At 39.0% G+C, this 16114-nt stretch overlaps 1 protein-coding gene across 12 annotated transcripts in view; it reads left to right on the forward strand.

Moving 5' to 3' along the window:
- Positions 1-2499: 2499 nt before the first annotated feature.
- Positions 2500-16114, forward strand: part of LOC121190322 (RNA-binding protein Musashi homolog 2) — a 227580-nt gene continuing 213965 nt past the window's right edge. For all 12 annotated transcript variants that reach the window (XM_041050950.1, XM_041050951.1, XM_041050949.1 and 9 more), the window contains exons 1-5: positions 2500-2702; positions 3027-3067; positions 3361-3442; positions 4016-4100; positions 15563-15604. In XM_041050950.1, coding sequence (XP_040906884.1) covers positions 2641-2702; positions 3027-3067; positions 3361-3442; positions 4016-4100; positions 15563-15604 — 312 coding nt within the window. In that variant the 5' untranslated portion in view covers positions 2500-2640. The remainder of the gene's footprint in view (positions 2703-3026; positions 3068-3360; positions 3443-4015; positions 4101-15562; positions 15605-16114) is intronic.

Here is a 16114-nt window from a genome sequence, read left to right on the forward strand (position 1 = left end):
TCAGATTAAAGGAGAGCACTGCTCAATTTAAAAATCTATACATGTTTCTCCTTCAATCAGTGTAAAAGAGATGTAGAGACCAAAACCTTGTTCTACTCTTCCTCCTGAAGTTATGAAAGATTTTTTTTTGCTGAAATACAATATGCTAGTTGACTGTAGCACCAAAGATTTTGAGAACAGGGTGTGTCTGCTTTGGTATCAGGTTATTTGGGTTCAAATCTGGTTCACAACCCTTGATCTTGTAAAACATCACACCCACTGCACCTTTTTTCTGTCATGTCTGACTTTGCTCCCTTCGTGTTGTAACAACAGTGAGTAGAATGGCCGTGATAAAAACGTCCTAAAAACCACAATCATCCAACCGCACCGTGAAACCTGGACCTCCAGTGTTTTTATTTGAGCATTACACATAAGTTGCTCTTCATGTGTTAAAGCCAGTGTGATTTTTGCACACCTTGTGATGGGCTTTAAGGCCTGTTGTTCCTCAGAGCTCATTTTCCATCTCCATTTATAACCTGCCTCACTTCTCTCTCTCTCTCTGCAGCTGCATGAGTGGATGTGATTTTCTTCACATTCACATTTTAGGTATATACAGCAGGACGTTGCCACACATTTGACAACTTACTGAAAATGCAACAGTAATGCAACCGTAAATGTATCACTAAATGGCATGGGACAGAACAATAGCGCAAAGAAGGAATAAGTAATAGTCTTTCACACAAGGTGTCATATTTTTTATTTTCTTTGACACCCCTGTGCTACAAAGAATTGCCACCAATTGCTTCTATACCTTTGTTTCAGGGATACAGACAGCTGCAGTGTGGTAGTGTCTCCTAACTCCTAACAGACTTTTAGCTGTTGAACTGCCAAAAGTGTTGTTATTTGGGTTTTATCTAAGTCATTGTTTCAAAAACATGTTACTTGGCCAGATAAGAAATTCCCTCTGGTAGAGTCATGAGCAGTCAGCCCAGACAGGCCTGTTCAAAAAACTTCACTAGGTGTGAATAATGAAATGGGATCACCAGTCACATTTCATACAGAGCCTGGAATGTCTTGTATTTTCAAGCTAAGATGAATGAAAACTACATTTACATAGTTGTTGTCTGACTTTTGTGAACAGCTGTTATGTATCATTTAAAACATCATTTGTCTTTTTGTTTTTTTTTTGTTGTTGTTGTTGTTTGAAAGCATGAAGTGCAAATAGTGCATATCAAAAAAACAAAAACAAAAAACTCCCACTGCAAATGTCCTGCATTAATCTTAATTTCCTTCCTTGCTTCTTCTTCTTCTTCTTTAGGGTCACGAGAGGTCAGAGCCAGCTTATCTCCACATTCTGTACATTGTGCAGAGGGCAGGGATGGCAGCTCATTATAGGTCGTCTACATGAGGAGATCCATAATTACTCCACTGTATGTATGGATACCATACCTTTATTGATCCCCACAGGAAAAGTCTTTGTTGACGCTCATAATGAATATGGCAGTTAAAGGTCAGACCTTGAGGTCAGCTGCAGAGGATTTCTCAGGATCTTCTTTCAGGCTTTGAACCTGCTTCAACACAGATTTTTTGGCTCAGGAGACTTTTTCCAATACCCAGTCCACCCTGCCACAAAAAATGTGCACCTTTTAGTACATTTAAAAATTTAATCATCCGTGTATTCTGAGCTGTATTTGAAAATTGTCATTGTTGCATCTTTTCATTGAGTACGTACAGGTGTGCATTGTTGGTGGTACCACATGATTAAAGCTGGAAGGCCCATTTAATGCACACCTGACAACAAATTTAAATGCGCTGGCTAAAAGTCTGTTCTAATTGGCAAAATGTACGATAAATCACCTTGCAATAACATAAAAAAACCCTCAAACAAACAAAAACAATGTGTTTCTGGTGATGTCACAATTGTTTATATTTAGCTATATTTAGTTTGTTCTGAGTTACTGTTCAATTATAAATACGTCAGCATGTTTTCCTCAATAATTTAAACTGTTGTTGGGCAATATCTATTGTACACTTTCCTGCACATCGTCTGCATTGTTTAAAAATTTCAAAAATATTAAAAAAATGTTTTTATATCATTTTGAGCATGCTCACAAAACGCTTGTGAGCCAAAACAATCAGGAAATTTTGAATATTGGCATGCAAATAAGATTTGCCCCACTTTTTGTAGCTTTTTGGGGAACTATATTTCATGGCGGAGGAATAACAGTTAAAAAAAACAGGCTGCTGATAACATGTAAACATTACTAATTAAGAACAGCATTTCTTAGACAAAGTTTTTTTCTTTCTTTCTTTTTTTTTTTACATCGGTATGTAACCACTGATTTAGAAGAGCAATAAGCCACTTTCACCTCTAGTGGCTTATTGCTTAATTAAATGACAAATCGGAGGATTGGTTTGCAGATTGCCTGAATTGACGTCAATTGGATTGGTTAGGTGACAGAGCCAGGCTCCGCCCCCTGTGGGCCAAGGTAGAGCATGCTGAGAGAGGGAGGAGGGAGCAGGGGGCTGAGCTGATCCCACGTGTGACGCTTTCATTCCCGGCTCAGTAATATTCTCATAGCGGGGCTTTGCATATCTCCTGCCGTATCTGTGTGTGTCTGTCACTGTTACTGTAGTCCCAGCCTATAGTTTGGAATAGATATGGAAGGAGACGGGAGTCAAGCCACATCCGGAAGCCTAAATGATTCACAACATGACCCGGGGTAAGAATCTTTCTAAATTTAATCCTAAGGTACGATTTTTTTTCATGTTACAACATCTTGGAGAGGACTTCGACTGCCGTGCTGGATTCGTCCCCCAGTACGCACTTAAACCGTGCACGGGTCTGTTTCCAGATGCAGTTTTAAAGACCTCAGCTTTGTAGCGAGAGTGGCCTCCCCCTTTTATGTAGCTAGACTATAATTACTAAGCGCGAATGTGTTTTCATAGTCTTCCTTTACCCTTTAAGGTCGCTTTTAGAAGTAGTTAGTCGTCAAAATGGCCGAACTGACATCTGGACTCACTTCTGTTGTGTTTTCCCCTTACAGTAAAATGTTTATCGGTGGCCTCAGCTGGCAAACCTCACCAGGTGAGACTGTTATTCTCTTTTACACCGTATCCAGTATTTCTTGTTGTTTTGTCGCTGTGACTGAGTGCTCGTTGTAGCTGCTGGCGGTGTATGTGCGAATGTGGACCGTGCAGTAGTGTACTGTATGGGATATCTCACTAGTGTGTGCGCACGATGTTATTTTTGATCTCCGTCCATCTGAAGTCCTCTATTCGACCCCTACGCGCATCGCGGGGTGTTTTTTTGAAATACAGTGACAACAGCATGCCCATATGTTTCTGTCAAATGACCCGACATATTTTCTCTATTCACAGACAGCCTTAGAGACTATTTTAGTAAATTCGGAGAAATAAGAGAATGTATGGTGATGAGAGACCCCACGACAAAACGCTCAAGGTAAATATGGGGCTTTTCTACTTTTCCTTTGCAGTGCATGTAACGATATCGCTTACTTTGTCCGTGTTTGGTATTAATCCAGCGAGTATGTGTGTTTCTGTGTCCGCGCGCGCACGTGTTCGCGTGTGTGTGTGTGCATGTGTGTGTCCCTGTGTGCGCGCGCCTGCGTGTGGTTTCACAGCAAGCCAGATAAGCTTAAATGCTCACTGCTGTAAAGCTGCGGCCGAATGCAATTTGACATTGACTTTGTGACTGCACCACAGTGTTGGTGTGGTGTCGTCTCATATTGTAACATAGCAAATAATGATCGGCGGTGTCCTCAGTTTCAGGTTCAAACCTGCCACAGGACGTCCATAATGTGGATAATAAAAATACATTACAAAGAAATATTCCAACAATAATAAGGTCATATCAATATTATGGCTATTGTTATGCAGCTTATTGTGGCAAATCACTGTGATTGTCAGTGCTTGTATTTGCAAGAAGGCAAAAATGAATTATAATGTTTTGGTTTTGTATATATGCATTTTAACCTTATTGTTGTTTTCATGTTTGTGTTTTTTTTTTTTGCAGAGGATTTGGGTTTGTTACGTTTACAGATGCTGCCAGTGTAGATAAAGTCTTAGCTCAACAACACCATGAATTAGACTCAAAGACGGTGAGTTGATTTTTATCTGCACTTACATAAATGTTTATTTCTTGTTTTGTGTTTGCGCTGTTCTGCCAGTGAAGACCTTCAGCCATAACTGTGTGACTGCTTAAGGCCTTGTGGGGAAACACCTCTTAGGTTAACAGGCTGTGTGGATCAAGGTCATGTATAAGGGCTAAATGTATGATGGTCCCATCAACACTAAGCCTAGCAATAAAACACAACTCCAGGGTGAATATTATGTGTTCACTTTCACTTCTCTGGATGAATGGAGCTGACACGCCCCCTCCTTCGCTGCAGCCACATGTGCAGAGTGCACATATCTCATGTTCCGCTGAAGGGCGTGCTGTCCAGAAATGCTGCCTCGCTACTGTTTGACCCGGCAGATATTACATATTATAACATCTGATGCATTGATAAGTATGAAAACTAGGTTTAACACCCCCCCCCATCCCAAAAAAAAACAACATTGCCCTGATGTCAAAAACAGAGTTCTGTATTTGTGAGTAAGCTAAAGCAAAATGAATCAACCTTTTTAAACAACAAAAGTGGTATTCTAAGTAACTGGTTACGGTAATGTAAAATAATTTAGCTATAGAAATCCAGTAGAAGTCCATTGGGGAGCGTGTCAGAATAATTCGGATTGTAAATGCGTGTTTAGTTTGAAAGGATCTCTTGAATTCACTTACATATAAAAGGCAATTCATTCACACGCATACACCCAGACGCTCATTTATGAAAAACTTGCCTTTTGAAATTTGTCAGTAGATGAATAATTAAGCATGCTAGTCATTTTTGAGAGATGTCTGAAGTGATGGATTAGATAGGGTTCAGCTGAAGTTATATTTGTCTGGGATTTCTACTCAGTAGGTGGTGCTATCCAGATATGCCAGCATAGTTTTGGAAATGGAACAGTGCATGTTGAGGAAAGATGTTGTGTGTGACTACATCTGAAGGCAACTCTAAAAGGAGGAATATTTTTCTGGATTTTGTAAGACAAATAAATTGTTCTTAAGGTAGCTTTATATAATAAGGATACTCAGATATCTCCAAAGGATATGGCCGGTAATGTAAATTTAAGATTTGTTGTTCGTTTATTCATATTTTTGAGCTCAAGTATGATTGGAACAGATCTGAGAAAACTTACTGTTTGTCATGCAATGGGCCTTATTTTATATTTCTTCCAGTTCTTTCAACTCCAAAGTTTGTAGTAATGTGGCTAGTCTCTCTCTCTTTTTTTATTTTTTATTTTTTGTTTTATTAGGGAGCTCTGAGCTCTCTGGCCAGTTTTCAGAACAGCTCAGTGATGGAGGCTTTACTTCTCCAAAGGGGCTTATGGGTTTAGTATTTCTACTGGACTAAAAATGAGTTATTTACCATTGTCAAAAAAAGACACATACCTTTACAAAATCATTGACAACACTAGGTCAGATTACATTATGGGCCTTTTTAAAAATGGTAGGCTAAATAGTTATTTTTTTCTTCCTGCCCCCATAAACCTAAATCAGACCCTATTTTTTATGTCTCAGATGGGTCACTGTTTCACTCAAACTTTGTGCTTTAGTGTTTCTATGTACATGCATTTTAAGTGTTATGATAAGCTCTTTCAGATCTATTATTGTGATATGGGAATAGTGGTGATAAGAACTACAATGGGCCTCCTGTTTTGAATAAGTGGCTATAGAAAGAAGACAAGGTTCTTGGCAGTCAAGTGACCAGTAAGTAAGACGAATGACACTGCAAACCTGGCAAACATCTGTAGAGGGGCATATATAGAAGCAGGTTAAGGGGCTGCTTGAAGGGGGAACAACACAAACATACTTTGATGCAGAATCTAGAGCAGTTTGATAACTTAAAGCTTGACATTTTGAATGAACAACTTTGTGACAGCTTGACAGCATATATATTTACAGCAAAGGTTGGGGGTGGGGGTGCGCATGAGAGAAGGCTGCACATAAAAAATACACTTACACCTGGGCGTTGTCCTGTACTACTCAGTCTTGTACTGATTCTGGATAAATGGAACAGTCAGTGGTTCAGCGCCTTGCCCGAAGGCACGATTGAGTGTAGTGGCAGCAGGGAATAGTTAAATTCTTTGTTGCATTTTTAATTATTCTGTTAAAATGTTCATTGGATTTAACTTAATAAACTCTTGCTCATACCACACTTTTTTATTGATTGCAAATTAGTTTTGCCACCTGTAAGAAAAAATACTTTGATCCCTTTCTCTTACACTCAACTTGCAGTTTCCATGTAAGGTCATATTCAAAAATCTGTTGGCCTATTTTCCTATGTGTTATGTTGGTGTTAAAGGGGTAATATATATTTCAGTCTAAATAACAGTGTTTACTTCATGTCAAAGATGTCTATGTATTGTGTTGCATAGATACAGTATCTACTGAAGTTAGCATACTAACCAGTTAGGCCTTGTAATACCACTTTATACCTTAGGAGGCGATAGTGAGTCAATGTAGCCTCTAGTCTGCCCTCAGTTCAGCACAAGAGGATGAAGAAGTAGTAACTGTGAGTAGGCTATAAGCTTGTGTTGTAGTCATCCTCTCTCAGCAACAGCCCTCCACTCTTTCCTCAAGCTCAGCTATTGATGCTGCTGCTCTCGCTGCTCTCCGTCTCCCTCGGGTTCCTTGACCTCCATGCAGGTTTGGCAACAACTGTCCTAATGCTAATGCTAAGGCTAGGTTTATTCAAGCTAACATTACCTCAGCATAAGAGCAAGAGTTGAAACTTGGTTATGATTGGTCAGTGAGCCCAGTCCCCGGAACTTGTGCTCTCATGTGCACCACGAACCGCAGGCACACAGAGAGGGTCGGTTTAAACTTAATGGATTTTTTGACGGTGCTCCCTATGAATTTGACAGCCAGACGATTCTTACACATTGGTCCTTTAAAACACCTGGTTTTCTTGCTCCCCTGAAGCATAAATCCTTATAAAAAGACACAGGCATAGCTACAAATAGGTACATAAACAATGATATTACATTATATCACATTTACAGTGGGCTGTAGGTCATGTTTGGCACACTTATGTCATATTCTTCAAATCTGACAAGTTCTTCACCCTGAGAACTGAACACTGACATTTTGAGGTCTGACATCAAATCCTCATTGTCTCTGAATTGTGGTCTTAGTGCGCAGACGTCGCAAAGCTCTCTAAACGTGTTGCACATCGGTGCTAACCTAAATGGCAAGTCACTCGAGGCTTGTTGTGAAACAATTGCTTTTTTATTATTTTTATCATTACCTCTCTCAGGTATTTATTTTCCCCTAAAAATCAATATGTTTTGACTGTGGATTTTTATTCAAAAGTTTTGGGGGACTTTTTTTTTTTTTTTGCTTCTATTAGGTAGCACACAGCAAAGAGCTGACAGGAAATGAAGGGAGAAAGAGAGGCATGGTCAGACTCGATCAGGGGATGTTGTGATTGCATGGGCAGTGTCTTAAGCCGTAGGCCACCAGGCAACCCTGAATAAATTGTTTTTAATGACCATTAACATAATCATTTTGACTTTTACACAGTCCATATTTAAAAAGATATGAAGCCAAATGAGACTTCCAGTAATATGTGTTTGACAGTGTAAGTGACATACCAAAGATCCTGTTGACTCAAATGCATGCAAAAATTGATATTTTCTAGCTGCTAATGTGACGTTGTTTATTCCTTAGTGCGCAATAGAAGATTACAAACCTAAGGCAGCTGTCTGTGTTGTCTTCCTCACCATTAGTCACTGGGCTTTATCTGATGTGCTGTTGTATATCTTAACATTCACGGTATCAAGATTGCATTGCATTGAGATCTATCATATCTCTTATGAAGTTGCTCAGCAATAATGAAAAGAATGAACTGGTCCAGCAAACGTGGTTGGTTCTTGATGTGCTTGCAGATGTTGGTTTGATACAAGTCTCTTACTTTTGCAGTGGTTGAATGAATCCTTACCAGTGTTTTTTTGTCCCTCGTAACCTTGAACGGAACGAGTGGCTGGAGGTGCTCTGACTGTGAACAAGTTGACTCATACGGTATTATGAGTATTCAGGCAGGGAAAGTGGAAATCATACCTAATTTACATTTTCCCCCTTGTTTTTATATTTAACTTATTTTATTTTACAGATATAGTTGTATGTTTGAATTAAATCAGTATGGTTTTTGATACTATAGTCAAATAACGTTTCTTCAAACACAAACACAAAAGAGGAATTTCTCAATTTGTACTGATACCTCCAAAGGATTTCACTATGGCTCAGCATTTTGGCATAACAATTTTTTTTTTTTTTTTGACTCTGTGCTCTGCTTTTGGTCCGGTTATGAAAACACTCAGACTAGGATGAATGTGAATGAGACATATGGGGAAGAACAGCCTGGGGCTTCAAAACACACATGCTGGTAATTCAGAACATATTTACCATTTTTCATGATGCTTTGTTCAGTTTAGAAATATGCAACTCATAGCATCTGTTCCTGAAGATGTTTTAAGGCAGGCCGGTATGAACAGGGAGGATCATAGTACATGATTTTGCATTAAAGAAGTAACAGTTCAGAGCTTCACGTGGCAGTAGATTGATTCCAGGTTGGCTTTTTTCTTTTTTATATAAAATTTGATAAAATATTTGTTAGACCTAGGTGGACCAGTTGAATGTCATAATATTTGAATGCAGAATATCAAGTTTTTCATGACATACCATACACCATATAGCTTGAACAAAACAAACATCACTTCATTCTGAATTCACTGCAACTTGTAAAACCTACAAACATCTATGTTTCTTGTAAGATAAACATATTCTATGTAGTGCTGGCGTAATTCCAGCCTTTATTGAATGACCCCTGGGTCAGCCTGTGCTCGCGGTTTTGATGTTGTAGGTGAGACAGGAAACGACCCAGGAGGAAAGGCTTGGTGGAGCAGCTGTTCTGGACAAATCTAAAGCTTGTTCATCAGATAGGATTTGGAAGTAAAGTCAAATCAGTGAGCTCAACTCTGACTTGCTCTTGTTTAAGTATAGCAGGTGCTCCGTTTTCTGCAGTTAATTATGGCTGAAGGCGTTATTAGTTCATGCTGTTCATCTGTCTCTTGTCAGTACATACAGAACATAAGATGCTTGTCAAGGCAGTAATGTAGTATCTTGTGTAATATCAGTGAATCTGGATCATGCTCATAATGGTGTTGCGTATTTTTAAGGAAAAAAATGAAGATGGCCAATTTGCTTTTTCGATGTGTTATTCCACAGCAAAAATCAGTAAAGATTGACAGCGCAGATATGAAACATTTATGTTGTAATTTTGTGTCTGTTCCGTTGGTATCGCACACGCACACCTGTGGACCTGCTCACACACTTAAATTGGGAGAAGCTGCAAGCTTTGATAAGCCTTTTCCTTTTAGCTTAAACACCACATCATCATGCCAGTGTAGATATGTCTTAAGAGAGAGGAAGAGAGTTTACCCAGGAGCCGCATTAATATATGAAATCCTTTTGTAAGATGTGAACTTAAGATATATGCTATTTCCCTGCCCTGATCTCCCACAGTCGCATGCAGAAGCAGCCCTCTGAGACCCCGTAGTAAAAGGCTGTGAAAGATAAAAGATCGGGGGGTAGGGGTTGTAGGGATTCCTCTTGCTCTGTTCTCATTTATTATATTGACATATCAGGTTGTATGATGTCTTGTGGAAATACACTTTTGTTCTGTGTGAGATGTTGCATCATATAAAATACAGTGCATTCAGGAAGTGCTCTGCAATGAGGCAGCCTCATGCTAAAATCTTATATTTTTTTGATTATTTATTCTTAAATTATTTTAAGAATAAATTATTAAAGGCATACACCTGTCTTTATAAGATCTCACAGCTAACAATACATATCGGAGCAAAAACCAAGCCATGAGGTCAAAGGAGCTGCCTGTAGAGCTCAGAGACATTGTGTGGAGGCACAGATCTGGGCAAGGGTACAAAACATGTTCTGCTGCACTGAAGCTTCACAGGAGCACAGAGGCCTACATAATTCTTAAATGGAAGAAGTGTGGAACAACCAGGGCTCTTCCTAGGGCTGGCTGCCCGGCCAAACTGAGCAACTGGGGGAGAAGGGCCTTTGTAAGAGAGGTGACCAAGAAACTGATGCTCACTCTGGCTGAGCTCCTGAGATCCGTCTCTGGTCTGATGAAACCGAGATTGAACTGTTTGGCCTTAATTCTAAGCATCATGTCTGGAGGGAAACCAGGGTCTGTCACCTGCCCAGTACCACCCCAACGGTGAAGCATGGTGGTAATAACATCATGCTGTGGGGATGTTTTTCAGTGACAGGGGCAGGGAGTCTACTTAGGGTTGAGGGAAGGCTGAACGGAGCAAAGTACAGGGATGTCCTTAATGAAAATCTGGTCCAGATCACTCAGGATCACAGACTGGGCTGAAGGTTCACCTACCAACAAGACAGTGACCCTAAGCACACAGTCAAGACAACACAGGAGCGGCTTAGGGACAACTCTGTGAATGTCCTTGAGTGGCCCACAGCCAGAGCCCTGACCTGAACCCAATCGAACGTGTCTGAAGACACCTGAAAATGGCTGTCCACTGACGGTCCCCATCCAACTTGACAGAGCTTGAGAGGCTCTACTGAGAAGAATGGCAGAAAATCCCCAAATCCACATGTGCAAAGCCTGTCGTGTCATACCCAAGAAAACTCGAGGCTGTGATCGCTGCCAGAGGTGCTTCAACAAAGTACTGAGTAAAGGGACTGAATACTTATGTCAGTGTGATATTTCAGGTTATTTTTTTCTTTTTAATGAATTTGCAAGAAAATCAGAAATTTCTGTTTTTGCTTTGTCATTATGGGGTAATGAGTCTAGATTGATGAGGGAAAAGTATGAACTGAATGAATATAATTTTAGCATAAGGCTGCAACATAAGAAAATGTGAAAAAATTGGGGGGGGGGGGGGGGGGGGGGGGTCTGAATACTTTCTGAACGCACTGTGTAAGTGTTTCGAAACTAATAATTTGAAAAACATTTGTTTTGGTAATGTAAAGAAGCTATAAAAATGAGCAAATACATAAAACACGCTGCACTGGGGAGGCCAGTTTTGCTTTAGAGTGAGGAAAAAGCTCTTGACACAGAGTACATCTGTGTGATATATCAACATGTCACCATCGATGCTCTTGTGCTCCTCGTGAACAGGACTGTGTAAATGTGGTTAGATGCTTGAGATTTCCCTGAGATACCCATATTGCAGAAGACACACATGCCATAATTGCGGAGCCCTTTGATGATGGCATCACATTACCGGCTGCCAGACAAATGTACATAACAGGCACTGCTACCATTAGATGGCTAGTTTAATTTAATCAATGGAAAATAGGACCACATACATCACAGACAGTTGTAGATAACAGGTGCTGGTAATGATCATGCCCTAATCTAATCTGTAAAAATATGATTTTTTTTAATTTTATCACAAAGAACTCAGAGGCATGGAATTTGTCACATATGTGATTTTGTTGTTCTGTTTTGGCCTCTATAACATCAAGGAACAGGACAACAATGCCACCTCAATTTCCTAGAGCCTAAGGTGATGTCATCAAATGTCTCGTTTTACCCCAAATTATTTAAAATTACTGTAATGTTAAGGCAATCAAATTTTCACATTTAAGGAGTTTAACAAGAGAGTGTGTAATTTAAAAATAGCCAAAATGACTTATTGATTATCAAAATAGTTGCCGATTAATTTTCTGTCAGTGAACTAATTGATTAATGGACCAATCATTGCGGCTATACGTTGTACCATCAATCACAGTCATTCTGTCAATACATGAACAACATGATGTCTTGGCCATATATTCCAGCTCAGGGAATATCAAGTCTGTGAAATGTCTAAAAACCCAGCTTATCACAAACACAGCAACAGTGGGCATCATCACTCACTAAATTTTTTTATGTTGTTGTATAATGGTCAAATCATTCCTTACTGTCCCAGTGACCTTCACACTTCCACAGTAAGAAAACAATAAACAAAAGGTAAATTCCGGTTGTTTACCTGCTTAATAGCGCTGCTTTCCCTCATTTCAGCAGCTAATCCGGCAACCATTAAAACATAACGTCCAAAGGTGGAGCACATTCAGATTCAGAGCCGATTATTCACTCAGCTCCAAGTCAGGCTTCTAAATATCTATGTGCTGTTTAGTTTGTGTGCACTGCTGCTGATGTTTCTGTGATAAAAATTTCCTAGAGGCAGATTAATAAAGCGCTTTTACTGCTACTAGATGATAACGATACAGCTACAGCTGGATGGGAAGTCTAGCGTTCTGCACTGCAGTTATGTGTCTTCAGTTTATGACACTTAATACGTTACGGGAATTATTTTGTGCTGAAGTGTTTTAATATGCTTCTTGGTCCACATGTTCCCTAAAATTGCCTTCTCTGCTTCTACAAGCAGCTTGTGATTTGTTCCCAGAATCCATTTCAACAAGCCGCAGAGAATACGCCTAAACTTGTTGCATTCAGCTGGTGTAGGTAGAGACAGCAGAATTAAAGTGAAAGCAGTAGCACAGTAAGAACAAGAGAGTGCTTTCCCCCTCAACCCATTAACATTTCTTAATGGCTTTTTAAATAGTGGTAATTTTTTTAAGGTATTGATAGATGAAGATAGACTTGAGTGAAATAAGATTTACAAGTACTGTTTGTGGAATTACTGAAACAAGTGAACTACCCAGGTCCGGTTTACTGATCCCAGTAAACAAAAAATGTTTCAGGAAGGAAGTACCACGTGAGACAAGTGCCAGCATCATCTCTGGTTCAGTGGAATGGTTATACAGTGAAAAGGATATTGCATATTTTAATTTTTGGCCTTAAATACGAAGGCACTCAGGGTAGAGATCACATGCACACGGACATGTAAAGCAAAGGAAAACAATTGCAACATCTCCCTTCCTCATAAATTAGAATTTCTCAACGGAGTCATTCATCATAAGTTGTGACCTAAAAAAGGTACAGCTACAGCATTTCTCAGAAGGATTGGTTAGTAAGTCCTCATTGCCTAATTTGGTTTTGCATTGCTCTGAGTGTGATTTAAACGATATTCAGCATCAGCCTCATTTTAACACAGTCCTGTGGTTGTAATTCTCTCTTTGTTATTTTCTTATATTTTAAACTAGACAGAGACAGAGTACAATATGACCACCATCGCTGCTGTGCTAAAGTGCACTCTTGTGCAAACACAAATCTTCCTAGTGAATAGAAATTCTCAGCAGGACAGAAAAACTATTACTTTATACAGTGCGATGAAATGAGATTTGATATGTTTTGTATTGGCTTAAAAACTAAGATACATTACCAAGTATAGGATTTTGGTATTCAAAGCATAATGTGTTGTCTTTGCTCAAATAGGGTGCACAAAATAATTGAGTTTGAATTGGTTATGCCTGGGGCTAAGTGCTAAAACAAATCTTTAAATGAAATTCATTACAAGCAGGGTTGCCATACCAAGGTGTTATTGAATTCATTTCTCATTTTGACCTGATTTAGAAAGATAACAGTAATAACTGAGACTGACAGAAAAGATGACAATGACATTGCACATCATGGTTTCCCTTCAAACACATTAAAATGTAGTCAGTCTCATTGGCTTAATTGATCTGTGCAGATGGTGTCTTTTCTTCTCGTGTTCCTTGATTCATTTTCTTTCCGTTGTTTTCCTCAGCAGAAAGAGAGAGATTTGTTCTTAAATAAATCCATCTGGGCTGAAGGAGCAACTTTAACAAATGCATAAAATGGATACGCTAATTGTAAATATTGCACTGTAACACACAGGAAAATATGGAGCAACATGAAACGGATTCTTTGTTAAATACAAATGAGTAATATTCTGCCAGAGAGCATATTTGTTCGGTTTCTTTGTTTGGAAATTCTCCTTTTCAAATTCATTGGTGTCCAGACAAGGACAATATAGGATGACATTGCTGTTTGTGATCGTTCCTCTTCATTCTAAGCGCAAGGTTGATGAGACACCCCTCCGCATACCTTCATCCAAGTGAAATTAACGAGGAAAATGAAGCTAATGAAATAACAAGCACAAGATGGAGAAACAGGCTGATCTGACGCATCCTCTTGGTTATTTGGCAATATCTGGAGGCGTCACCGGCCTCAGACTCTCATTTTCTCCCTGTCATATTCAATCAGGGATTCCTGCCTAAAATAAAAGTGAGTCTCTGCCGCGACCATGACCAGCAGAGCGACGGTCAGGCCGGCCTCAACACTTTTTTTTTTTTTCCCCCTAACAGTAGTGGTTCTCTTTTAATATATATCAGTTGGCAGCACCAGCAGATAATTTGGTAGTACCAATATTTCGGTCTGGAGACACACACAGTAATTACTGGTAATTAAAAAGTGGTTTCCTTAAGTACATCGCCTGATACAGTGAGTGTAATGCCTAGAATGTGTCATTGAGCACCATCAGTTGTAGATAATTTGCTACAGTAAGTAATGAGGTCAGTGATATTGGCCAGCTTCCTTCAAATCCTCATAATAACAAATTTTGTACTGCTATTAGTTATAAATTCTTAAAATGAATGCCAGTTTGTTTTTAACCTAAAGGTCCTTCCACTTACACTCCTGTCTTACTTAACTCGATATCAAACCAGTTATTGGGCCAAATCACTGCACCAATATAATTAATAAGGAGGCAAATAATAGGCTGTGAGTAAATATAAATGATTGGCTGTATTAGAGTAGGGATTAATGTGCTGGCTATTAAGTTTCTGTTATTGCATAGCGCATTAAATGGTATTTTACAAATGAACAGGTCAGGGGGAATATACACTGAACTAGGAACTGATATTTAATATAGTTATTGCCATTTACTGTTTTAAACATTTACTGTTTGATATTTGTTTAGTTTGAATTGTATATTGTTTGCAACAGAGGGTGGAAAATATATGTCAGGTTTGACAAAAGTCAGGTCCAATGTGGCAGACTCCCGGTGTAACAAAAAATAAATCTCCTTCTTATAACCACTTTGTTGGGTCATTCATGAGCACTTAATATGCAGTTGTGGTAATTTTGACAGCTCTCGAATGCAGCTTTAGTTGCTGAAAATGCTTCTCAAAATCAAAAGCAGACTGCCTGGATCGCCACAGGCTCATTATGCAGCTTTTGTAAATCTTAATGGCTCAGATAAATTATCATCATTGTGAGTTAAAAGTAGTAAATTTTAATGCATTAAACTACAAATATGTATTACTGCCATTAAAATACTAGTATTTATTCTTGACCACAAAGGTTTTAAAATGTAAGCATGTGAATGGTCCCTTGTGCTAAGCTCAATAAAACAGCTGAGAATACTCTTGGGGTCCCTTTTCTTTTTTTTTTGTTTGGGCTCAGAGTTTTAGAAATATTTTCAACACCTGTTCATTGCTTTTCATCCTTGAAATATCACAGTTTCTCCTTTAACAACAATTTTGCTATTCTTTTCTCATTTTCAGATTGATCCTAAGGTTGCCTTTCCCCGTCGCGCCCAGCCTAAGGTAAGAATAAATTGGTCACTAACCCTGCTCAAAGAAAATGATTGTCTCATGTCACTAGCTTACCTAATTTTGTGTGCTCACACAGCAGATACAAAGAGGCAGTGGTTGTCTTGTCTGTTATTGTAGAGAAATACCAGGTCTCTCTCCATTGTTCTCACCTTGTCTATGCTGTTTTGCCAAAGCAATTAAAGTTGGACATATTACACTTACAGGAAATTTTCAGCATGATTGAGGCTATGTTTTTTTTTTTGTATTACCTCATTGTTTTATATCTACTTCATTTTTCAGTGCTTTTGTCACGCTTATATTTGCATTTCATCCCTCATCATAGTTGTTTTTAATGGCAAATGCTTTGAAATGAACTCTGTCTTATTATTGCAGTATATTTCCATTGCAGCACATCGTTCCGGTTTTAGTCTGCCATTGTATAAAATAATGCTTTATTGTCTTTTTAATGTAGCAGAATATACAGTGTTGAAAACCACCTTACTTTGGCTGCTCGTCTGTTGG

This window comes from Toxotes jaculatrix, chromosome 12, assembly GCF_017976425.1.
Source record: "Toxotes jaculatrix isolate fToxJac2 chromosome 12, fToxJac2.pri, whole genome shotgun sequence".
Classification (NCBI taxonomy): Eukaryota; Metazoa; Chordata; class Actinopteri; family Toxotidae; genus Toxotes; species Toxotes jaculatrix.